Consider the following 25,654-nt stretch of genomic DNA (forward strand, 5'->3'; position numbering starts at 1 on the left):
TGCTTCTTTTCAAAACAAGAAACTGAAGATAAAATAAAAGGAAAAATAAATTTAGATTATCTTAATCATTATTATATGAAATATGAATGTACATGCTGAATATCAATAATTAGATGGCCAAGAGCCAAGGGTCAAAGTAACCTTGACAGTAGGTCAAGGCTAGTAATATAAAGAAACCTTATACCAAGCCAGTTCTTGTATCTATACTGCCCAAATATGAGAAAATTCAGAAAAATGTTTCTTATATATTTTTGCCAGGTGCAGCCTAGCCAGTGATTGAAGTTGAGTCTTACCTAAATATGTTAAAACTTGAAAATGTATATGTACTGCTACATGTAGTTAATGCTCTTGATCAAATGGTATTTTGTTTTTTTTTAAAAAAGCAAATTTAACATTTCTCCCAAGGTTCTTATTTCATTCAAGGTATCTACTGACCAAATATCATGACCTTAAGTCTTAAAATTTTCAAGAAATTATTCAATGAAAAATGTGTTACAGATGAAAAGATGTAGTGACATACTACAAGCTTACCAGCACTTATATTGTAAAACTTATAAATAGCAATACTGTCTCAAGGCTTGGTCAGACCAGGTCTAAATAGTAAATTAATACTGTCTCAAGGCTTGGTCAGACCAGGTCTAAATAGTAATACTGTCTCCAGCCTTGGTCAGACCAGGTCTAAATAGTAACACTGTCTCCAGCCTTGGTCAGACCAGGTCTAAATAGTAACACTGTCTCAAGGCTTGGTCAGACCAGGTCTAAATAGTAATATTGTCTCCAGCCTTGGTCAGACCAGGTCTAAATAGTAATATTGTCTCAAGGCTTGGTCAGATCAGGTCTAAATAGTAATACTGTCTCCAGGCTTGGTCAGATCAGGTCTAAATAGTAACACTGTCTCCAGCCTTGGTCAGACCAAGTCTAAATAGTAATACTGTCTCCAGGCTTGGTCAGACCAGGTCTAAATGGTAATACTGTCTCCAGGCTTGGTCAGACCAAGTCTAAATAGTAATACTGTCTCCAGGCTTGATCAGACCAGGTCTAAATAGTAACACTGTCTCAAGGCTTGGTCAGACCAGGTCTAAATAGTAACACTGTCTCCAGCCTTGGTCAGACCAGGTCTAAATAGTAATATTGTCTCAAGGCTTGGTCAGATCAGGTCTAAATAGTAATACTGTCTCCAGGCTTGGTCAGATCAGGTCTAAATAGTAACACTGTCTCCAGCCTTGGTCAGACCAAGTCTAAATAGTAATACTGTCTCCAGCCTTGGTCAGACAAGGTCTAAATAGTAATACTGTCTCCAGCCTTGGTCAGACCAGGTCTAAATAGTAATACTGTCTCCAGCCTTGGTCAGACAAGGTCTAAATAGTAATACTGTCTCCAGCCTTGGTCAGACCAGGTATAAATAGTAATCCTGTCTCCAGCCTTGGTCAGACCAGGTCTAAATAGTAATACTGTCTCCAGTCTTGGTCAGACCAGGTCTAAATAGTAATACTGTCTCCAGGCTTGGTCAGACCAGGTCTAAATAGTAATACTGTCTCCAGGCTTGGTCAGACCAAGTCTAAATAGTAATACTGGCTCCAGGCTTGGTCAGACCAGGTCTAAATAGTAATACTGTCTCCAGGCTTGGTCAGACCAGGTCTAAATAGTAATACTGTCTCCAGGCTTGGTCAGACCAAGTCTAAATAGTAATACTGGCTCCAGGCTTGGTCAGACCAGGTCTAAATAGTAATACTGTCTCCAGGCTTGGTCAGACCAGGTCTAAATTGTAATACTGTCTCCAGTCTTGGTCAGATCAGGTCTAAATAGTAATACTGTCTCCAGGCTTGGTCAGACCAAGTCTAAATAGTAATACTGGCTCCAGGCTTGGTCAGACCAGGTCTAAATAGTAATACTGTCTCCAGGCTTGGTCAGACCAGGTATAAATAGTAATACTGTCTCCAGTCTTGGTCAGACCAGGTCTAAATAGTAATACTGTCTACTGCCTTGGTCAGACCAGGTCTAAATAGTAATACTGTCTGTAGCCTTGGTCAGACCAGGTCTAAATAGTAATACTGTCTCCAGGCTTGGTCAGACCAAGGTCTAAATAGTAATACTGTCTGTAGCCTTGGTCAGACCAGGTCTAAATAGTAATACTGTCTCCAGCCTTGGTCAGACCAGGTCTAAATAGTAACACTGTCTCCAGCCTTGGTCAGACCAGGTATAAATAGTAATACTGTCTCCAGCCTTGGTCAGACCAGGTCTAAATATAGTAATACTGTCTGTAGCCTTGGTCAGACCATGTCTAAATAGTAATACTGTCTGTAGCCTTGGTCAGACCAGGTCTAAATAGTAATACTGTCTCCAGTCTTGGTCAGACCAGGTCTAAATAGTAATACTGTCTCCAGCCTTGGTCAGACCAGGTCTAAATAGTAATACTGTCTCCAGCCTTGGTCAGATCAGGTCTAAATAGTAATACTGTCTCCAGCCTTAGTCAGACCAGGTCTAAATAGTAATACTGTCTCCAGCCTTAGTCAGACCAGGTATAAATAGTAATACTGTCTCCAGCCTTAGTCAGACCAGGTCTAAATAGTAATACTGTCTCCAGCCTTAGTCAGACCAGGTCTAAATAGTAATACTGTCTCCAGCCTTAGTCAGACCAGGTCTAAATAGTAATACTGTCTCCAGCCTTGGTCAGACCAGGTCTAAATAGTAATACTGTCTCCAGCCTTAGTCAGACCAGGTCTAAATAGTAATACTGTCTCCAGCCTTGGTCAGACCAGGTCTAAATAGTAATACTGTCTCCAGTCTTGGTCAGACCAGGTTTAAATAGTAATACTGTCTCCAGCCTTGGTCAGACCAGGTCTAAATAGTAATCCTGTCTCCAGCCTTGGTCAGACCAGGTCTAAATAGTAATACTGTCTCCAGTCTTGGTCAGACCAGGTCTAAATAGTAATACTGTCTCCAGCCTTGGTCAGACCAGGTCTAAATAGTAATACTGTCTCCAGCCTTGGTCAGATCAGGTCTAAATAGTAATACTGTCTCCAGCCTTAGTCAGACCAGGTCTAAATAGTAATACTGTCTCCAGCCTTAGTCAGACCAGGTATAAATAGTAATACTGTCTCCAGCCTTAGTCAGACCAGGTCTAAATAGTAATACTGTCTCCAGCCTTAGTCAGACCAGGTCTAAATAGTAATACTGTCTCCAGCCTTAGTCAGACCAGGTCTAAATAGTAATACTGTCTCCAGCCTTGGTCAGACCAGGTCTAAATAGTAATACTGTCTCCAGCCTTAGTCAGACCAGGTCTAAATAGTAATACTGTCTCCAGGCTTGGTCAGACCAGGTCTAAATAGTAATACTGTCTCCAGTCTTGGTCAGACCAGGTTTAAATAGTAATACTGTCTCCAGCCTTGGTCAGACCAGGTCTAAATAGTAATACTGTCTCCAGGCTTGGTCAGACCAGGTCTAAATAGTAACACTGTCTCCAGGCTTGGTCAGACCAGGTCTAAATAATTATCCTGTCTCAAGGTAAGGTTAGACCAGAAATAAATAACTTAATTCAGTCATTCATTTTTCATGCATTAATACATCATGCAGAGATTTCGATCAAACAACATACCAGTAATTTTGAGAATTTGAAGCATGAAAATTATGTGTATATTTTTGTGAATGACTATTTCTTTGACCAGATATATAAATGTGCCATGATTATCTCTTCTAGTTTATATAAACACACATATACATGTATATATAAATTCCTTGTCCATATACGTAATATTATTCAATCTCCACCTCATTTCCTTACAATACCCATATACAAGTGCAATCAATGATTGCGAAAGCTCACCGGCGGCAGCAATCACACTATGCATTCATTTTTTATGTATGTATAAGCATGTCATTTTGAAATTGTATGTCACATAATATCGCTCCTAGACCTCTAATGGATGTATAAACCAATGAGGTGTATACTTTTGGACAAGCTTTCCAAAAACTTACTCCAAAAACTTTTAAGTTTTGGGGTGGGACGCCGAAGCGGACGCCTGGCTAACAGCATTAGCTCTCGGTTACTTGTAACCGGTGAGCTAAATATAAGTAAATGTTCAATAGTGATTTTTCATTCAGCTGAAGAATTTTTTCAATAATAAACTTTTTGTGTAGTGATAGGATGCAATCAAACACCCAATTCCTATCAAAATTGACTTTTTAAACGACTGATTTATGAACAAATGACTTGATTTAAGATGATCAGAAAACAACCATGTGAACAATGAGAAGTTCTACTTTCTGCAGATTTTTTTAATTACTTAAGAATGAACTTCCACCAGTTTTAAATCAAATTACTATGAAAACTTTAATTAATGCAGATTTTTTTTTTTTTTTGTCTGATTGAAATATAAAATTTTGTGTAGCATAGAATTTAACTATGGTACAAATAAATACTTGGTGCTCTTCACAAATTTGGAGTTGTTTCCCTTTAACTATACAACCAAATTTTGACAAAACTTGATCAGCCTTAGCTGACAAACTTGAGTTATTTCAACATGATCAATGCATGCATTCTTGCATACCTTTCAAATTTTTCATCAATTCTTAAGCTTTTAATATCACCAATGAATTTGATCAAATTTGTTTTCTATACATAAAAGATGTTCCTAGAAAATTTCAGAGAAGGTACATTTCACAGCATGGTAACATATACCAAAGTCCCCAAATAAAATTTTTTAAATATCTAAAAACTTAAATATGCTCATATTAAATTACTATGATAATTTTTCACCTCCAAATATATATGAAATTTACATGAACACTGTACGGTAGTGCTTCAGAGATAACTAAAAGTGTTATACATGTATAAATTGAAAAATGACCCAGGATGAAAAAGGTACAGCAATAAAAAAAAGTATTCCAAGCCCTGCAGTTTCAGAAATTACATCATGTTCTTTTTTGTTTTTGTTTAAAAGAGGTAGCTAGAGTAGAGACTGATGACTTGTTAAGGGCGTTATAAGGCAGTGACTGGGCCAAGAGTTGTCTCCTCCTGTCTGTTCATGGTAAACATCGATCACATCATCATCCTCCATTTCAAGCTGAAAATATAAAATGAAAAATTATTTTATATTGCCAAGTCATGAGTTAACTCACTCAACACACAGTGATTAAGAAAATTATATCTACTGTCACATACAAAACAGTACATGGTAGAATATCGAGATAAATAAATTCATGTATAGTATACAACTAACTCACTATTCTTACATCAATATTAATATATTATCAGTCTAAAATTATTATAGATCAGATCAATCACTCACATCTTTTGGTGTGTCATGGTCATTGATGCGCTTGCCATCAAAGAAGAATCGTAAAGAGGATGCTGGTATACCCTGTCATAAGAAAAACACTAGAAAGTAACTTGTTTGATCAGTACACACAAAAATCAACTACCGGCCAAATAGATTCAAAAGACCTGGATTTTTTACCAATTTGAACTTCATTAGGCTGAGAGGACAAAGTTAAAAAAAAAAAATGTAAAAAAAACATGGCATCCTTTCCAAAAATCGAACCCCACGATGGAGGAAATATTTCTTGTATAAAGATGTATAAGAGATAATAATTAAGGCCCTAGATAGAGTGACAAAGAATAAGTAGATAGTCCTTCCTTACCCATCTTCACTAACAAAGGCTTCTGATTACGTTACACTCTACAAACCCTTGGCAGATACAGTCATGTTTAAACCATTCCTGCCCTGGAATCCCAGGGCATCCAATCAAATCGCGTTTTACATTAAGGCTTAGTTTCGCAGTAAACAAAAATTGCGACGCCCAGTACAGAGCTACCTTATCGACTATGTCATGGCATTTTACCTAAATACAGAGACATACAATCTTTGGGGAAAGATTCGCAGTGTTTGATCAATTGATAGAAGTTATTGATCACATATCTCATCAAAACAAGCCTCTATGTGTGTTTGTAAACATCACCAATTAAGTACATTGGTAATGCTCATTTTGATTGGTCAAAATTTTCATGCATAAAGGGTGGTTAATTGTTATTTCGAATCTCCGCTAGAGGGCCAGAACTGACATTCGTTGAGTGTAACGTAATCAGAAACCTTGGCTAGCGAAGATGTTCCTTACCAAATAAAGCACTAAAAACAACCCTAGAAAACTTGGCTAGCGAAGATGTTCCCTACCAAATAAAGCACTAAAAACAAACCTAGAAACCTTGGCTAGCGAAGATGTTCCCTACCAAATAAAGCACTAAAAACAAACCTAGAAACCTTGGCTAGCGAAAATGTTCCCTACCAAATAAAGCACTAAAAACAAACCTGTCTTTCACTGTAAGATTTCTTCACTTTGGCCATTTGTGTTGTCATCTTCACTTTAAAGTGGATCTCACTACTGTCCTGTCAAAACCAAATAATTTGGGTAGTGTCATTTTATTTATTTATTTATTTTATGAATAATGATTACAACATATTTATCAGATAATCTATTAATTCATTTGTTGAAGCTCAAAACCCACCATCAACATGTGATCCTTATAAAATAAATAAAGAGTTATAACAACAACACACAGCAATCATGACAAAACTTTAAAGCATGAAAAAGATATAAGGGAAGTAACTCCATGAGTGCAGGCCACAACTGCAGCAGTATTGTTTTCATTCAATATCCTTAAAGAAACTACACAGGGAAAACATCAGTTAACACATACTAGAATATAACATAAAATTCTCTTTTACCTGGCCCACAACTTTCAGTTTTATGTATTCCTTAGGAGGCTCATCCGATGAATCTGGCTTTTGATCCTGTAGTAACAGAAAAGCAGTAAGGCTAATAAAATTTATTTTATTGATTTGATTGGTTAAACAAGAGATCCCAGAGGGATCTTGGCGCCCACCATTGAATGATCTTCATAGGTTCCATGTCAGATTGATCTTTTCCCTACTTTTCCCTTCATTTTACTAATCTGTGCAAATTGAGACATCCCTCCAGTACTTTTCAAGGGAATCCTAGCTATATAAGAAATTTGAGATTTAACGATAATGGCTGTTTGTTTGCCAGGTTGTTTTCAGGACAGACTGGTCCAAAAATGCAATACAAGGGACCAAGGGGAACCTACTTATGAAATTTGAGAAATATCCATTCAGTACTTTGAGAAATAGAGATAACAAACTTCATTTGTCAAAATCCAAGATGGCGGTCTGTCGGCCATATTGTTTTCCAATTGATCTCAAAATGCAATAAGCATAACGAGGCACCAAGGGGAACCTCCATATGAAATTTGAGAAAGATCCCTTCAGTACTTTCTCAGAAATAGCGATAACAAACTTTAATTTCTCAAAATCCAAGATGGCTGCCTGTCGGCCATGTTATTTTCAGATTGGTCTCAAAATGCAATATGCATAACTAAGCACCAAGGGAAACTTACATATGAAATTTGAGAAAGATCCCTTAAATACTTTCTCAGAAATAGTGATAACAAACTTCAATTGTCAAAATCCAAGATGGCTGCCTGTCGGCCATCTTGTTTTCAGATTGGTCTCAAAACGCAATATACATAACTAGGCACCAAGGGAAACTTACATATGAAATTTCAGAAAGATCCATTCAGTACTTTCTCAGAAATAGTGATAACAAACTTAAATTGTCAAAATCCAAGATGGCTGCCTGTCAGCCATGTTGTTTTCTGATTGGTCTCAAAACGAAATATGCATAACTAGGTACCAAGGGAAACTTACATATGAAATTTGAGAAAGATCCCTTAAATACTTTCTCAGAAACAGTGATAACAAACTTCAATTGTCAAAATCCAAGATGGCTGCCTGTCGGCCATGTTGTTTTCAGATTGATCTCAAAACGCAATATGCATAACTAGGCACCAAGGGGAACCTACATATGAAATTTCAGAAAGATCCCTTCAGTACTTTCTGAGAAATAGCGATAACAAACTTCAATTGTCAAAATCCAAGATGGCTGCCTGTCGGCCATGTTTTTATCCATTGGTCTCAAAACGCAATATGCATAACTATGCACCAAGGGGAACCTTCATATAAAATTTGAGAAAGATCCCTTCAGTACTTTCTCAGAAATAGCGATAACAAACTTCAATTGTCAAAATCCAAGATGGCTGCCTGTCGGCCATGTTGTTTTCCGATTGGTCTCAAAACGCAATATGCATAACTAGGCACCAAGGGGAACCTACATATGAAATTTGAGAAAGATCCCTTCAGTACTTTCTGAGAAATAGCGATAACAAGAATTGTTTACGGACGGAGGGACGGATGGAGGGACGGACGGACGGACGGATGGACGGACCACGGACCACGGACCACGGACGCAGGGCGATTTGAATAGCCCACCATCTGATGATGGTGGGCTAAAAACACATGAGGGGATGTTTTTTTCTTCATTTTTCAAGCCAATCATAATCCATTTTCATATAAACTGCTTCAAAATGTGTGATACAATGATTTATAATGGTTCTTTGTCTTCGTTTCACATTAATGAACATGTACTCTAACTTTATGGTTGGTTTATTGATGCTTTTTTCCCCACACACTCTTTTCCCCAAGAGTGAGGGAGAATTTTTTTTATTCCATCAGGAAATAAATATTAAATTAGGGGCTTTAATTTGTTTTTAACTTCAAAGTAGGTGGGGGAGGGCCTGAGAACCAAGGAAGTATTTTGTTGGCCTAAGATAGAGCTAAAATCTTCTCATGTGTAAAATCATCTTTCAAAAACATGACTACATGGATTTGACTCAAATACCTAAGCCACTGCCTGCATACATGTATTACCCAGTATATGATACAAATAACATGCATAAATTACAATGTATATATTGTATATAGACTGTTGTGTTAAAAATCTGTGCCTAATTGTGCCTGTGTGCATGATGTAAAGAATGGAAAGAAAAGGAAAGTGTGACCAGGACAAGTAATAACTTATAGGTTGACACTTTAAGTGGGACCTTGAAACTCTCCTTGGCTGGGCGACTTTTCCAAATGATGTCTAGATTTTATGAGTTGGTAGCCAAACAGGCCACCTGGTAAAAATATCCACTTTGAGCCCTGTGTCATGGAGCAAGACAAGGATTCTTACCCAAAATTTCCCAACTCAATCTCTCTATGGACACTTTTGAACCACATGGTCACTTGTAGTGACAATGGCATAGTTCTGTAATAGTGCATCGTAATAAGATATCACTTTACTAGCTCATGCGAGCAGGAATTTCCATTTAGCCTAGTGATAGGATGTTTGCCTTGAGAGTAACAGGTTGCTAGTGCAAGCCCCAGTGTGTTCAGGTTATTTTTCATTACTCCTGCCTTTCACAGATTTTGTGCCATGACCACTTCAAGTGAAAGTATAGGAGATTGAGAGGCTGCCTTGGAGCTCGAGAACCGGGGTTGTGGTTGTCTTCAGTGGGAGAGTAAAAAGGCTAGTAGGAATTAATTTCCCTTTAGCCTAGTGGTAGGATGTTTGACAAGAGGTCACTAGTTTGAGCCCAACACGGGCAAGATATTTTTCATTACTCTTTCCTATTACAGTTCTGCCAGCCTATAAGTAAACCTTCTCTTTCTTGTTAGATGAATTCAAAAGGTCATTGTCAACATAAATTTCCCAGGGTAATCCACTCTCAGATTTGCACTTTCAAAGATGAACATTTCTAAAATTAAAGGCTTAAGGTTAATTGGGTTGATTCTTGTCATACTGACCAAACAAAAGACTGATACATATCGGATAATCCACTCAAGTTTACAAAGACCATACACTTTTTGTAATATATATGTAACCCGAAGCTAGAAGGTGACCATACAACTATGTACAGTATTTACAATTAAAACCCGGCCTGCTACATAACATTTTTTTTAAATTGATGTAGCTTTGAAAATGCAGGCCTTTCATTTTACCACTTATATTCATTTTATATTGCATCAAAAAGAGACAAATGTCAGAAATTATGCACAAACAGCTACATTTTATAACCTGTGAGAAAATGTGGTCTCTAGTCTATGTAATACTTGTACTATTTAATTTTGCCATGACATGTACACTTCATAAACATGTCCTGACTATATATCTGCCAGGTGTACACATAATAGTTGGAGACAGGATGTCACGTGTAATGGTTATTAACAATAAATATATCTATTTGGTCTTACAATGTCATATACATGTACATTGTTGATATTACATGTATTTATTTTATCGTGAAAATGACACGTTTCCACATGCATATATATGTACATTGTGTTTACCTCTGTCGAACGGTTTCAATGTTAGTTTATCTATTTTCATGAATGCATGTAAAGTGCCAATGCTGTGATCTATAGACATACAAGTATAGGTTATAGTATGCCTACAAGTCCCAGACAGTGCCAGATACTGTAACATATGTAAGACATTTCGGACAAACCTGTGTTTCATGCTGACCCGACATTTTTTTCCTCGAGATACGACGATCAGATAATTAGTGTCATCTAAAGCTGTCTTAAACTCTGAGATCTTCTCAACCTCTTAAGAACGTCTACATCAAATCAAGATTTACTCAATGCTTTGTTTCAATAGCATTATTGGTTTACAAGGGCGATCCTTTCCGGAAAACAAAAATGTAAATAGAAAAGTCAGCCCAATAACGTTAACACGTGCTTCCGGTCGAGAGAAACATTCACTTCCGGGTTAAATCGAGTCGACCACATCGGAAGATCTGTTTACTTGCACTTGAGTGGGACTGACGTGACAGTTGGTGGTGATTTAAGAAAAGGATTTTATCTGAAGCTCTTGGTACACTTCGTGAGTACAAACATTTTAATCCCATTATATTTGTGCATTCCTTGTTTTGTAATGCGACAACTTGGAGTTTGTAAATGATTTGTCTTCGTGGAGCAACCGGGCGGTGTAGATAGAAATTTCTCCCCATTATTATCGACCAACTATTACCCAGTGAAAGATGACATGACACGATCATGCGTGTTTTGATGAAATCATAAATTCAGCATTTTTTTTTTTTTTTTTGATGTAGTTGACAATACTTGACACGATCATACAAATATTTTCACTCTTCATTTTAAACTTCCAAGTGGGAAAAATGAAAAATTAACTGATTTAGTGATTAAAAGTGAAGTTACATTGTTTATGATTCACTATGTAACGTTACATGTATATTATTATCTTTCTGTTATTCATGTTTTTTTTTCCATATTTAACATTGCAAATCGGGATCTAAGGTTTTGTTCTTTTGACTTTTAAAATCATATTGAATAACTTTTTTCTTTGACCTTTTATCATATGTGAAATATTTTTCCCTATGGTCATTTATAAAATGATGTAAAATAACATTTTTTGTCCTTAGCATTTGTCATGAGAAGTATGAGTTTCTTTGGCCTTTAATTCGTTTATTACATCCCTGATCATGAAAAATAATTTCCCCCCTTTGGTATTTCTTAACAACTGCAGTTCAGTGTTGCTACTGGTAGCCTGGTAGGAATACTTTATCAAGGATGAAGACTTGTTAAACATTGTGAATCAGTGATATACAACTGTTTACCTGTACTTAATGAGTTTGGGTGGAGGTGTCTACCTGAATGGTAGAAGAAAGGGTGGGTAGATTTATCTTGTGTTTACAAAATTTCCATATCACTGTTGACTTAATCGTAGCTGCAATGTTTGCACTAGTGCAAAGGAAGTGTTGTATGACACACTAACTACTGGACACGAAAACTGATGATGAAAGCTTGAAAGTATACATCAGTCAGTCTAACTGACATATAAACACATCTGGCCTGGAAAAGCAGGAATACATGTACTAGCTTTATCACGAAATCCAAAATATACTGAAGCACTGATGTTAATTCTCTAGGTTCATCATAATGCATTATACTGTTCGTACATGCTTTAAATAGCTAGATTAAACAAACTATACTGTGCTTGGACAGCATAGTTATAAGATAGCAAACATTTTTAGGCTTTAGATGTTGATGGTTATTTTACCACAATATTACACTAACATTGACAGATTTGATTTAAATTCCGAAGTGTCAGGTATTATAAAAAAAAAAGCAAAACAAAAAAAAACACTCATACCTAACAATTTGTAAAATGAGGTTTCTTTACACATATAAATATTGTAATTGTTGGAGATGTTTTGTATGTCTGACAGATGTATATGAAGACTGTGGTTTCAAACAAGGGGATTTAATATTATGATAATAATGATAGAATTAAGTCTACCACTTTAGTACATGTATAAATACATGTGCACCTAGTTGTGGTCTATATGAAATATGATAATGTATGTATGTTAAATATCAATATTTAAATCCATAATATGCATTGTCATTCCCTGTCATTTCTGTAGTTATCTAACAATTAACCTGACAATAAGACCATCCATATTTATGTGTGTTGACATGGCTCTCGGGGCTTATTTCAGGATGAGAAATTTTGAAAAAAAAAGAAAAAGAATTTAACATTATATGTGTAGGAAGAAAATTCCAGAATTCTGCTGGCTATATATGTCATTGGTTTAATACAGAGTACACTTATAGTCTGTACATTATGTATATAACGTAAGATCCCGGATCCTGGCATTATTTATAAAGTTCAGAAGGATTTTACTGGGTAACTTTACCCGCTATTTAAATACTGCTTTTATTTAGTTAAGGTAGGCATTTTCATTGTTATTATTGTTAACCAAAACATCCTGTTTAATCCTCATGGGGCTTTTGTGGCTACAAGGAAGTATTGAGTGTCAAGTTTGTTATCAGCAAAGGCAAAAAACGTCATGAACAGGTACATGTATATTGGATCTGTTGAGGTTCCCTATTGAGTGGTAAGGGCTGACCATCATTTTTGTCATACCGTATATCTGTATAAAGGTGTCTTTATTGTATTTTTTTTTTTGCATCGGTGTTGGATTTCTTTACATTAATGCAGCTTTTAATGAAATGAAAGGTGTATATCAATCACAACAAACTAGAGACTTTTTTTTTTAATTGTGTCATTATTGGTGAGCATGATTTACTGGTTTCGCCCAAACATTTCACTTCAGGACAGTTTGATAACTAAATTTTTCACCTATGAGGCTATATGGAAAAAACATTTTTAAGAAAGAGAGTGGTAAAATGCCACAAGCTAGTTAGATATATATATATAATGGTAACTTTGGTAAACAGTTGAAGTTTTATTAGAGGAAATATGGTCAACTCTTTTTTGTTCTGCTTTCTCATGAAGTAAATGTTATTCAATGAAAATATTGTCCTCAAGGGTTTTTTTCATCGTTCTACTTTCAGTTTAAATATATATAACACACTTGGTCATGCATGACTGAAATAACTGGAACATGATTCAATAGGAAGATATAGTAAATGTCCCAGTATTCTTAATCCGTGACAAAAATAAGAGTTGATCCTAATTACATTGCCAACAAAACTTGATCTACATTTAGTGACCTTTACCTTGATTAATGATAACATCGATATATATCACAGTTTTTTTTATTAAGACTAAATAAGGCCAACTGTTATAAAATAATGGTTTCCTTATCATACTGTCTGTAGTGTCAGTCTACCTTCCTTGTAGGCTTTGTAGTTATAAGATATATATACCATATACCATATTTATCCAAAAATAAGCCATGCTTAGTAATAACTAAATAAGCCCATCCATGTTTGTTAGTGTAATAAAAAAAGATAACATATATACTGTTTTATTTTCCTACAATAAGTCCACCCATAACATTAAGGCAACCCTTTTTATGCCCCCGCCATGAAATGGGGGGGCATAGTGTTTCCCATATCAGACTGGACCGTCCTGTCTTAGACCGTCCCATACCTTCCGGTTGAGTCCTGATGCAATGTAACTAGATAATCTTAGGAACTTCTGATGCGATCCTCACAAAATTGTGTTTCTGTGTGTCAAGTGGCAACGGGGGCAATTAATAGTCTTACAGACATATCATGTAGTTTATTTTTGTAGCTATTAAGATTTTCTACATCTCCCAATATTTCTTAATCAGATTTGACCACACAGCACCACCCAAAAGAGAAATAAAAAAAACATTGGTTTAGAGGGCTGATCGAAGACTCAAAGAGACACCTAACATTTTATATAAATGTATAGATGAAGCAATTTTAAGGGATATATACATGTGTATATGTGCCCAATTAAAAATCTAGTTCACTGTTGCCTATATTTCATACTTATAAACTATGATAGGTTTCATTTAAAGTCTCTGTTAAAATTTTACATAAAAGCTGGATTGAGGTACATGTACCTGATTAGTTTTAGAATTCTTCAGTTTTCCTCAGCCTGATACATGATGTTAAGTATTTCTAGGAAAGCTACAGAGAACTAGAACACCTATTACCTGATTTCTAGGATATATGCAAAGCATTGTAATACCTGTCTATCACCTGTACAGACTCAGGTGTCATAATTTTTAGTGACAGGTTTATTTAGCCCTGTATGTTAATTCATCATGGAATCTGTCTGAAGTAAGTAGTACACCAAGAAACCTACTTTCTGTGACCTAATTATATAACACAGTTATGTAACAGTCAGTTGTCTCTCCTAGTTAAATGACAAAAATTGATTTTGTTTATCCTCTCTGATATAATGTTTAATCAAGTTATAATTAAATATTAGAAAATAGCTCATGGAATTATTGAGAAAGTCTAAAGGGAAATGTTCCTTTTCTTGTATAACTATGGTCTTTCTAGTTTTCTTATTCATAATCTCCCCTGTAAATGGTTAAATTTGGAAGGAAATTTTGAGGAGGAAAATGAAATTTCAATTTTAAATAGGTTAATCATATATATAGCAAGCTGGCCATTATCAGCCTGGAAAGCTCTGGAATATATTTCACAAATTGTATTGTGATTCTACCGATTAATTATGTGAAAATAGAAAATAATTCATAGTTCCATCATTGTCATAGCAAAGTAATGATTTGATACATCAATATCTTGTGCTAACCTCGCAGGACTGCTATACACAGAGAAGCTGATCCGATTGTACTTGTTGATTCAGCTGTGACCAAGAATTGGAGAAAATCAAGTGTATAGTAAAACAAGTGATGTGCTTAATCTACTAACTGGCACCTGTGTCAGAATGGACAAACAGGAAACACCTGTCTCTCTATACTGGCATCCTAGGGATTTCAACATGTTATCATTATATAATGTTGGTATAGCACTCAATTACCATAATCATTGCAATAATCACCCCAGATACTCATATTGAAAGGTCATGGCTGTTGTATAGAGTCAAACTCCATTCATCCATTATTCCATCTTTAAATCTGTTTAACCTTTCTCACAATTCGGCCCTACAGCCCCCTACCCCCACCCTTCCAAACTCTTACTTTTTTCTGCTACCATAATTCACCTTCTATCTCCTATACTTCTTCCATTTCTATGTCCATTTTCACCATTCCTGGCTTCCCCACCATCAAACATTACCTTATCTCGGTTCCTAACCCACCCAACCCCCAGCCTTCTCAAAAATATTTAGATAATTATGCAAGAATTCCTTATATTTGTGTATCTAACTCCAGCTAAACAAACAGATTCTGTTAATCTTCTTACCAGAATGTGTCCCACAGTGGTTTTATTTGTATGTTTTATCCTGCAACAAGCCCAGGGGACCAAGCTTAATCTCTGATTCAAAGTGAATGGTCACAGGATGGCTGAACAGTTAAATAGCATTTGTCAGTAATTCTAGCTGAACTTCAACAGATATGGATGGGCTGTTATAGAGTTATCATTAGATAAATACCATACTGATACACACAAGTTAGAAATGATTTATAATCTTTCCTCTATTATTACCATATTTAAATTATAAGCACACTGTGCACTTGAAAAAAAAGAGATTAGATTAATACAGCTACCTAAAGGGAAAAAAACTCTTCCAAAATAAAAAAAGAATTAAAGTTTTTCTCACTGCAGTTATCATATGATTTTCTTTCTGATGTGAAATTCTACTATAAATTTCACATCTGAATTCCTGACATTTGTTAAGTTTAAATTAGGCTTTATATCTTCTTAATTGATTTGCTACATTTATTTTTGTGTATTAAATGGTACGTGCAGTCTGCCTAGAAGTGATTTATTGTTCCTGTAGACGTGACATGTGTCTATACATGGCTTATAATAAACACAATAGCCCTGAAGCATTGTCTATAATGTATATTAATGTCCGTGAGTTAAGGCCATACGAGAATCATTAATAATGCAATTCAGCTGTTTGGCAGGTAAGAATATTGCAATAAGCAAATGTTGACATACATTGGTTTCTATGGTAACCATATCTGACCCTTCTAGTGACCCATTGAGATTAGATGTCAGTGTTATAACCCCAGTGGGAGAATCAATGTATTGATTGCTATCAGCAATTATTGGGAAATACATAGAAATGATGATAATCAATTACATGAATTACAACAATAATCAAACCCGGACATGTGCGATTAGAATATTGTTAAACAACCTTCACAGTATGTTTCTGGGGCTGGTTTTCTGCGACCACATGTACAGTAGTCTATGTTTTTCAATAAATACAATTGCCTATAACACAATACACTTACATCTAGAGAGATGTTTTAAGGAGAATACTATTAAATAGTTTAAAATAAAAACGTAAAAACAGGTCATACAGTTGTCTGAGAAGTTCTGTTGATCAGGATTTACATTTGATTTCGATTTTGGCCAGCTACAGTTAGAATATTAAATCCTTCATGTAAATATGAAAAAGAAACCTGTGTATGTGTTGATATATTTAGCCACTGTTTTCTTTCTTTAATATTAAATGGTCAAACACAGATAACGTTTTATGCAAACATCCACTCATTCCTCACACTGAGACACAATAAAATTCATTTGATGCCTACAGATGGAAATGGAAAATGATTCAAACACAGGGGCTATATAGTTATAGACATGTTACTGTAATAAAAGTTTGGAAATATCCTGTACTAAGGTTGTATCCTTCATAGGTTACATTTTTCCAGTCCCCTGTGCAGAATCAAAGGATTCAAATCATATAATGATGATAATACGACCACATTTATCTCAATAAAAATAGCTTTGTAAAAATCCAATGAAGATTCATGGTTTAGTGCAGAGCTAATATTGGTATGATACTATATCCTACAAGACATATTCAAACTTTTCCCCCAGTCAAGATGGATAAATCAATACAAATGAAATATGTTGACATTTTATAGACAAATATGGTCATTTTCCGTTCCAATGACTTCGTTTGTTCGGATGATCCATAGTTTGGATCAAATATCATGTTGTTTTCTTTTGCAAGATAAGGCTTTCATTTAATAGCAGCCATTCCTTAGAGATTACAGGCTAGCTTATTCTGCAGACCAGCCATTACGTATAGTGTCAAACTTGAATGCTAGACGGTTTCTATAAAAAATAAGAAGAAATAAAGCCACAATGCTTAATCAATGTAAGAACAAATGATTTCAGTAGATATTTTGAATAAATTTCATCATTTTAAATTTTCCAACATGTATTCATATAAGACTAGAAACCAAGCCATTTAGAGCAGATTTCTAGGAAATGACATATTTGCAATAGCAAATCTTCAGTTTAGATTTTTTAAGACAGAATTTTTTTAGAACATTATATACACAGAACATGTAAGACAGATCTGTCATTTCCTGTACAAGTGTTACTCTCGTTTTAAGAATTCTTTTCCAGTTGACGTCCCTATTGATTTTGTCGTGGGGTTGCCTCGGCGGTGGGTCTATGCGTTCTATGAAGCCAATGAGGAGTGATACCACGTCTGTTGGGAAAATCAATGTGCCTCACTAACGGGCTGTAGCAGGGACAGTTATTAATCTTACTGATTTACACATGCTGGATTTAGCTGAATAACCATTCTAATGCCGTAATATTGACACCTTAAGGGTTTTTGCTAGTGTCGGCAGTTTTGAACTCTTGTTGTTCTTTGTCACCATATTGTCTCTCTGAATATTCATCCTGTTCCGACCATTTATATTGTCCGTCGGAGTGTTAATTGATCCGGATAGTATTGGATTGTTTACCTTAGGGATAAGTGGCCCTCATTCTATGTAAGTATTTTATATAAAGTGTTAATTAATTTTCAGACAACTAATTAATTTGATAATAGCTTAATGATTCTCACACAGGGCTTTTCCCCAGTTTTTTTAATGGGGTCTAGATCTTATTGTCTCATTTTCAAGAGAAAGTTGTTGAATTGGGAAGAAAATGTGAAGGAATAATTTGTAAATTTTTGGAATTTTTCTTAGTTTTAAAAATAATTAAATAGGGAATGAGGCTGATTATCAGAGCAAAGAAGTTTAATCAGAAAAAGACCTAGCTGTTATAAATGGTAATTGATGGGTTTTTTGGGGGGGGTTTTCATATAAAAATGCAACTTAATTGTATAAAATCATATTTAATGCATGTTTATACAGTTCCAGAGCACAATTCTTTTTATAGAAATATGTTTGTAATTCTTGTTATGATTCATGCATCACTAAGAAGTCAATTTGGACAAGATTTATTTCTCTTAACAAATGCTTAGCATTCAATGTAAAACACATTAAGTATACAGATACATGTAGTATTGTTGGGTACTAGTATTTTGGTAACCATTATCTTAGTTTTCATATACACGGGTAGTTTGAATTCCTCATTTCTGCAAGTCCAGGGAAAGAAAATGTCTGCTCTATCCAAATGGGCAAATGCAGAATCATGATGATTTTGTTGGTCTTCTGGTTGAAGACCTCAAAGGAACTGAAACAGATCTGTTGTCACAATATTTGGTGATGGTTTCTTTTCAGTATCTCTCATGATCACCAACTCATGTATCTCTTCTTGGTGCCATATTGCTTAAGACATGTAACCCTAGGCTTTATGACTGAATTTATTGTTATGGAAACCAAGTTTTACAAATATGTATTCCGACATTAACAAACAGGTTGAAATGAAATCTTGATAACAAATCTGACATTGAATTAGTGATAACACATATGGAAGTGCAAGTTAAATCTTGAGCTGCTGTTGTGAGTTGTAACCTTGATGTTGATCTTGAACTAAACAACTGATAATGTTGGTAAAGTACCTTAATTAACTGACTGCAATTGCTCCAACCAGCAAATGTGGTAATTGTAAAAGTGCTGTTGAAATGTTAACATTGAATGGCTGATTTTACATTGTACACTTAAATGACCTTGTATGGCCTTGATCAGGAAGCTATCATCAGATGTACACTTGAATGACCTTGTATGGCCCTGATCAGGAAGCTATCATCTGTTTGATTAAGATAAAACTGGAATTTATCGTAAGTACATAAGCACTCAGTTTATGAGGTGATGTTAAGTTTAAATTTACACTATATATATGACGATATAAAACAGCTTTGAGACCTTGGGGTGTGATGCTTGTTGATACCAAATTTCACTATCGGCTGGTATATTTATAAACTTAAGCTGGTGTAGATGTACTTTAATGGCATTGTGTACTGTTACAGTTGAAACATGAAAAACCTTAATTTTTTATGTCCTTGCCATGAAGTAGACGGAACTGTAGGTGTTACTGTCCAAAATCTTGGTTCAGAATAATTTTCAATGGTGTACAATTTATTTACTGTACTTGTTAACTTTTTTTCAAGTTGAAGGAAAAAAGAAAATATTTAAAATGAACTACAGGTGTATTTATTCTGATGTAAAACTTCCATTAATTCTTCTTCAAAATTGAAAAACACTGAACAATTGAATTTACAAGCAGATCGCTGGAGATTGATAACAATATATAAGTTTTTGATCAATTTGTCACATTAAGAAACAAGATCTCTATACTGCATCCAACAGTAGGGTTGTAATGTATAACTACCCAGAGTTCATTTTCTCAGGGACAACAGAATGTAGCCCAGTTAGGTAGACTTTGTTAATATACTTCAAAGGTGTACTGATTTATTTGAGATTAAAAAAAATCATTTTTAAGATTTATAGTTATTATGTTGAATCATGTATCTGACTTTCCCTCCCATACTTAAAGACAAAGTTTATTTGTTGAACCCGACCCTGAACTTATTATAGGATATATAGGGCACAGAAATATATGCTTACTTCTTTTATTCTCTCTTGACAACAGTTGATGAAGGATGTCTGCCAAAGCTATTTATGAAGCCAAAGGCAAAGAACTTCTCAACAAGTTCCTGAAGGACACCGCTGTTGGAAACCGTGTTGCCACGGTGACGGAGGATGTCACATGGAGCACCCTGGCTCAGGAACATCCCTGGCTGTTGACTGAGGTGAGCCGACTTTTTTGCCGCATAATTCTTTCTCCTAAGCCAAATTTGAAATTGAAAGGGTACTGCTATGGATATAAAAATCTCTTCATTCTTGTCATGATCAAAGGCTTGCCGTGTGCCATTTTTGTTGGTTTTAGACCAAACAAAAATGACCAATTGCTGGGCTGAAACATGCCCTTTAGAGATTTCAAACACCATGTTTTCACAAAAATGCTTTCATTTAATTAATGTTGTGTCCTTCTTTATTTTACAGAAACTTGTAGTAAAACCAGACCAGCTGATTAAACGGCGTGGGAAGCTGGGATTAATTAAAGCTGGAACTGACCTAGAGGGTGCCAAGGAGTGGCTGAGTCACAAGCTAGGCAAAGATTTCCAGGTAAATAACTTCTATATTTGTCTGACAATAAATCTGTCCATGTCTGAAAATAAGCCCTTATCTGGGAATAAACCATAGTCTGATAAAAACCATTCAATCTCTGGCAATGAGCCCTTGCCTGGTAATAGAGCAGGCTATGTCTGATAATAGGCCTGTGTCAAGTAATGAGCAAACCCATGTCTGACAATTGCAATAAGCCCTTGTTCGGTAATAAGCCCGTCTTTATCTGGCAATAAGCCCTTGTCTGGTAATAAGCCCATCTTTATCTGGCAATAAGCCCTTGTCTGGTAATAAGTCTGTCTTTATCTGGCAATAAGCCCTTGTCTGGTAATAAGTCTGTCTTTATCTGGCAATAAGCCCTTGTCTGGTAATAAGTCTATCTTTATCTGGCAATAAGCCCTTGTCTGGTAATAAGCCCATCTTTATCTGGCAATAAGCCCTTGTCTGGTAATAAGCCCATCTTTATCTGGCAATAAGCCCTTGTCTGGTAATAAGCCCATCTTTATCTGGCAATAAGCCCTTGTCTGGTACTAGGCCAGGCTATGTCTGATAATAAGCCTGTATCAAGTAATGAGCAAGTCCATGAGCGACAATAAGCCCTTGCCTGGTAGTAAGTCTGTATAAACTATAGCAGCTCAGTAAAATTGCTGACAAATGCATCTTTTAAATAATTTTAATATAGTGGCCTCTAGACTAATTAAAGATTAATACAGTATATGACTGTGAGAGAAATATAGTTGTTTTCCTGATAAGGTTTGATGTGATTTTAAGTTCTGTGCTACTTTTAGATCCATTGATCGGACCAACGAAGTCATTCCCAGAACCCCACAATCATTGTGATATACATGGCAGCCAAACACTGCTTCTCTAAGCATTGGAATTGCGGGAACTGAGATTTAGTAATTACCTAGTATTGAAAAAGGTCCACTGACCAGATTGATCTTGATTGACTAAATAATCAGTACAGTATGGGGTATATATATATATATCAATGTATCTATCAAGGTTTACGGTAAACCTCCGATTAATTCGAACACGCGGATAGTTCGAACACACATTTTTTTCTAGAAAAACAGTAATTTTTTAGCTAGTAATAGTTCGAACTCTGACTGTTTATAACTGACACCATTTCGGATAGTTCGAACTCGTCAAATCAGAGACCTATATACTAATATAGGTCTCTGGTCAAATGAAGAACGTAAAGTAAGGTTTTTTTTATCGGCAAACTCAATTGAAAGCTCGCGACGACCCAGCCCCGATGACCGGCCCAGAAAAAATGCCAAGATTTAAATTTGATCAACAAGCACGTTTAGGTTATAAGATTGTATGCGTGATCATTAGAATGCGTCTGTGATTTAATATTTGCCACATATTTTAGCTTTAATTCAGTTTTTGTTACATTGCAAAATACACCACGCACGAGACAGCTGATTGCAAAATTTAGGCCCCGACAATGTATAAATAACATGCGATATTTGTATTTGTGCTGTGTATGGCAAACTAAGAAATCGTCCGTGTATTTTCACATATAACTAGTGTTAACTTAGCATTATGATTATTTAATTGTGACTGGACAATCTCTTAAGTATTGCCAATCAAGGTAGATCTATTACCTGAAAACCTGCGACTTCACGCTAGGTAAGCAGGCCACGCGAGGTGTCGCTTGCGGTAAAGTTGAAAGGATCGGCTGCCCGATCGTGCTGAGTGACGTGAAGAGCATTCATATCCAGTCAAAACAATCCACAGGTGTCCCAATCAGTGATGGATAATTTTGCAGGTATCAACTATGTTTTGTAGATAACACGACTGGGCATATTTAAAAGCAGACATGTTGATGTTCTGACCTAATTTTACCAACACATATCGCCTATTTTTACAGTAGTGCTTTCGTAAACGCAACAGGTTATGAAGACTGCTTTTGATGTATTTAAGCAGAGACATATATATATGTATATATGTCTCTGATTTAAGAGACCATTTATTACAATAATAAAGTGATAGTTTCTCATTCAGATAAAAAATATAATCATGCAAAGATTATACTGTACAAATGTTTAACTTTTGTGTCACAAATGAAACGTGTACTGTACTGTTTTGGGGCCTACTGTAGCTACGCATTGCCCGATCCGCGAGCGGCTTCGTGCAAAAACCATCATAATTATCGCGAAATGAAGAACGTTTAACGATCAATTAATATTGAATTAAATGAAAAACTATCATTTTACCTACTTATAAATGTGCCATTGTTCAGGCCGCCGTTGTTAGTATCAGATTTACGATGGATGTGTTTGTGTCTAATGATTTTACTCTGTCGAGATTTTCGCCGATATTGTCTCGAATAGTTCGAACTCACGCATAATTTCTGAAGTATAATTTCGAATAATTCGAACAGGTTCGTCAATATTTATTTAATTTTGTTCGAACTAACCGGAGGTTTACCGTATATGCTGGTCTACTGGGTCTATTACAGGGTATTTACGGTATGGTCATAGTTCCCAGTAGAAGTCCTGATTTATAGGTCCAGGAACCTTAGATAAGATAGAACTGAAAGTTGTAACAGGTCTGTCATCAACAGAGTAGATTAAGCATTATGGGATGGGTGTAGGTAATTTGGCTTAGTTATAGGACTTGAGTTTTATTCATTGGCAGTAACATGTTTTTCCAATGATATACCATCATTTGTGATATTGAGTGGGAGATTTATTTTTGAAAAAAAAAAGTGTAGTGTGAAAGAACCAAACCCCATCTCCACACAGGATCCTCATTTCTGTACCAAACCCACCCCAACCATCCCATCTCCACACAGGATCCTCATTTCTGTACCAAACCCACCCCAACCATCCCCATCTCCACACAGGATCCTCATTTCTGTACCAAACCCACCCCAACCGTCCCAATCTCCACACATGATCCTCATTTCTGTACCAAACCCACCCCAACCGTCCCCATCTCCACACAGGATCCTCATTTCTGTACCAAACCCACCCCAACCATCCCCATCTCCACACAGGATCCTCATTTCTGTACCAAACCCACCCCAACCATCCCATCTCCACACAGGATCCTCATTTCTGTACCAAACCCACCCCAACCATCCCCATCTCCACACAGGATCCTCATTTCTGTACCAAACCCACCCCAACCGTCCCAATCTCCACACATGATCCTCATTTCTGTACCAAACCCACCCCAACCGTCCCCATCTCCACACAGGATCCTCATTTCTGTACCAAACCCACTCCAACCGTCCCCATCTCCACACATGATCCTCATTTCTGTACCAAACCCACCTGAACCATCCCCATCTCCACACAGGATCCTCATTTCTGTACCAAACCCACCCCAACCGTCCCCATCTCCACACAGGATCCTCATTTCTGTACCAAACCCACTCCAACCATCCCCATCTCCACACATGGTCCTCATTTCTGTACCAAACCAACCTCAACTGTCCCCATCTCCACACAGGATCCTCATTTCTGTACTAAACCCACCCCAACCGTCCCCATCTCCACACATGGTCCTCATTTCTGTACCAAACCAACCTCAACTGTCCCCATCTCCACACAGGATCCTCATTTCTGTACCAAACCCACCCCAACCATCCCCATCTCCACACATGATCCTCATTTCTATACCAAACCCACCACAAACATCTCCATCTCCACACATGATCCTCATTTCTGTACCAAACCCACTCCAACCATCCCCATCTCCACACATGGTCCTCATTTCTGTACCAAACCCACCCCAACCATCCCCATCTCCACACAGGATCCTCATTTCTGTACCAAACCCACCCCAACCATCCCCATCTCCACACATGATCCTCATTTCTGTACCAAACCCACCCCAACCATCCCCGTCTCCACACAGGATCCTCATTTCTGTACCATACCCACCCCAACCGTCCCCATCTCCACACAGGATCCTCATTTCTGTACCAAACCCACCCCAACCATCCCCATCTCCACACATGGTCCTCATTTCTGTACCAAACCCACCCCAACCATCCGCATCTCCACACATGATCCTCATTTCTGTACCAAACCCACCCCAACCGTCCCCATCTCCACACAGGATCCTCATTTCTGTACCAAACACATCAAATCCCACCCATTCAAATCATCTAATTCCTTTTGACCATCTCTTGTATAAAAACAATTAGTAAAACAAAATCAATACTTATCACCTTTGGATAAATAAAAATATAGCCAAATTGTCTTTACAAACCTACCTAATTAAATTTTCTATAATTTAACCATATACATATTTAATGTGACAATAGTTAGTTAATGTAATGTATGATGAGTGGATAGCCGATTACAATAGACATCAGCTGTTACTACCAACATATGTAGATTCGCTGTTACCAATATGTATATACAATGTAGGTACATATACATGGAATACATGTCATGTCATGGATTGATTTGTGTCATAATGGTTTCTGTATTTCTATCACAATCTGACACAGACGTCTTTATGACGAGACTTTATGATATATACATGTGTCAGAAGATTGGATCTATATAGGAGCTGTGTTTAACAATTTAATCTTAATATCAAAAGGTCTAGAAAATAACGCTTTGATTTAATCGTGTCGAAGCCTGTTTGTTATTAAACATTTTACTGATCTGGACTCAGAATCATAAATTATTGATGAAGACATACCCTTAGTTCTGTAAGCTGTAGTAAACATCATGTCAAACATTGATCCAGTACACCAAAGTCACGGCGATCCAATTTTAATGACAGTCTAAATATACAAGGTGAATGCCGTGTTGGTTAATTTTTAATCTGTTGGGTAATATCATCCACTGAATTCTGTCCATTAAACGACTGGTTACTTTTATTTTCTGAATAAGAGTACAATTCATTATCTATAGGTTTATGTAGTAAATAGAGTAATTTTAATCAGTTTCAGTACCTCTGTTGCAAAACTTTGGTCTCAAAGTAAATTGAAATCAGTTATTTTCCCTTATCATAATTATTATT

General features: G+C 36.2%; 2 protein-coding genes across 4 annotated transcripts in view; one reads left to right on the forward strand and one right to left on the reverse strand.

Annotated features, from left to right (window-relative positions):
* Positions 1-4,303: 4,303 nt before the first annotated feature.
* LOC117344310 (small ubiquitin-related modifier-like) lies at positions 4,304-10,647 on the reverse strand. Its single transcript, XM_033907019.1, has 5 exons — positions 10,400-10,647; positions 6,723-6,788; positions 6,306-6,383; positions 5,289-5,360; positions 4,304-5,063 (listed from the first exon to the last, which is right to left on the reverse strand). Exons 1-5 carry the CDS (start codon positions 10,421-10,423, stop codon positions 4,947-4,949), a joined length of 357 nt encoding a protein of 118 aa, XP_033762910.1. The 5' UTR covers positions 10,424-10,647; the 3' UTR covers positions 4,304-4,946.
* Positions 10,648-10,672: 25 nt separating this feature from the next.
* LOC117344311 (ATP-citrate synthase-like) overlaps positions 10,673-25,654 on the forward strand; it is a 57,056-nt gene continuing 42,074 nt past the window's right edge. For all 3 annotated transcript variants that reach the window (XM_033907020.1, XM_033907021.1, XM_033907022.1), the window contains exons 1-3: positions 10,673-10,776; positions 20,121-20,280; positions 20,534-20,656. In XM_033907020.1, coding sequence (XP_033762911.1) covers positions 20,131-20,280; positions 20,534-20,656 — 273 coding nt within the window. In that variant the 5' untranslated portion in view covers positions 10,673-10,776; positions 20,121-20,130. The remainder of the gene's footprint in view (positions 10,777-20,120; positions 20,281-20,533; positions 20,657-25,654) is intronic.

Source organism: Pecten maximus, chromosome 15, assembly GCF_902652985.1.
Source record: "Pecten maximus chromosome 15, xPecMax1.1, whole genome shotgun sequence".
In the NCBI taxonomy this organism is placed as follows: domain Eukaryota; kingdom Metazoa; phylum Mollusca; class Bivalvia; order Pectinida; family Pectinidae; genus Pecten; species Pecten maximus.

Bases quoted from the DNA above. Each gene is read 5' to 3' on its own strand.
- LOC117344310 (XM_033907019.1), bottom strand. From the start codon at position 10,423: ATGTCGGGTCAGCATGAAACACAG. The intron at 6,789-10,399 runs GTTTGTCCGAAA...CTGTTACTACAG, and splicing joins CGGGTCAGCATGAAACACAG to GATCAAAAGCCAGATTCATC. The intron at 6,384-6,722 runs GTAAAAGAGAAT...TGGTTTTGACAG, and splicing joins AACTGAAAGTTGTGGGCCAG to GACAGTAGTGAGATCCACTT.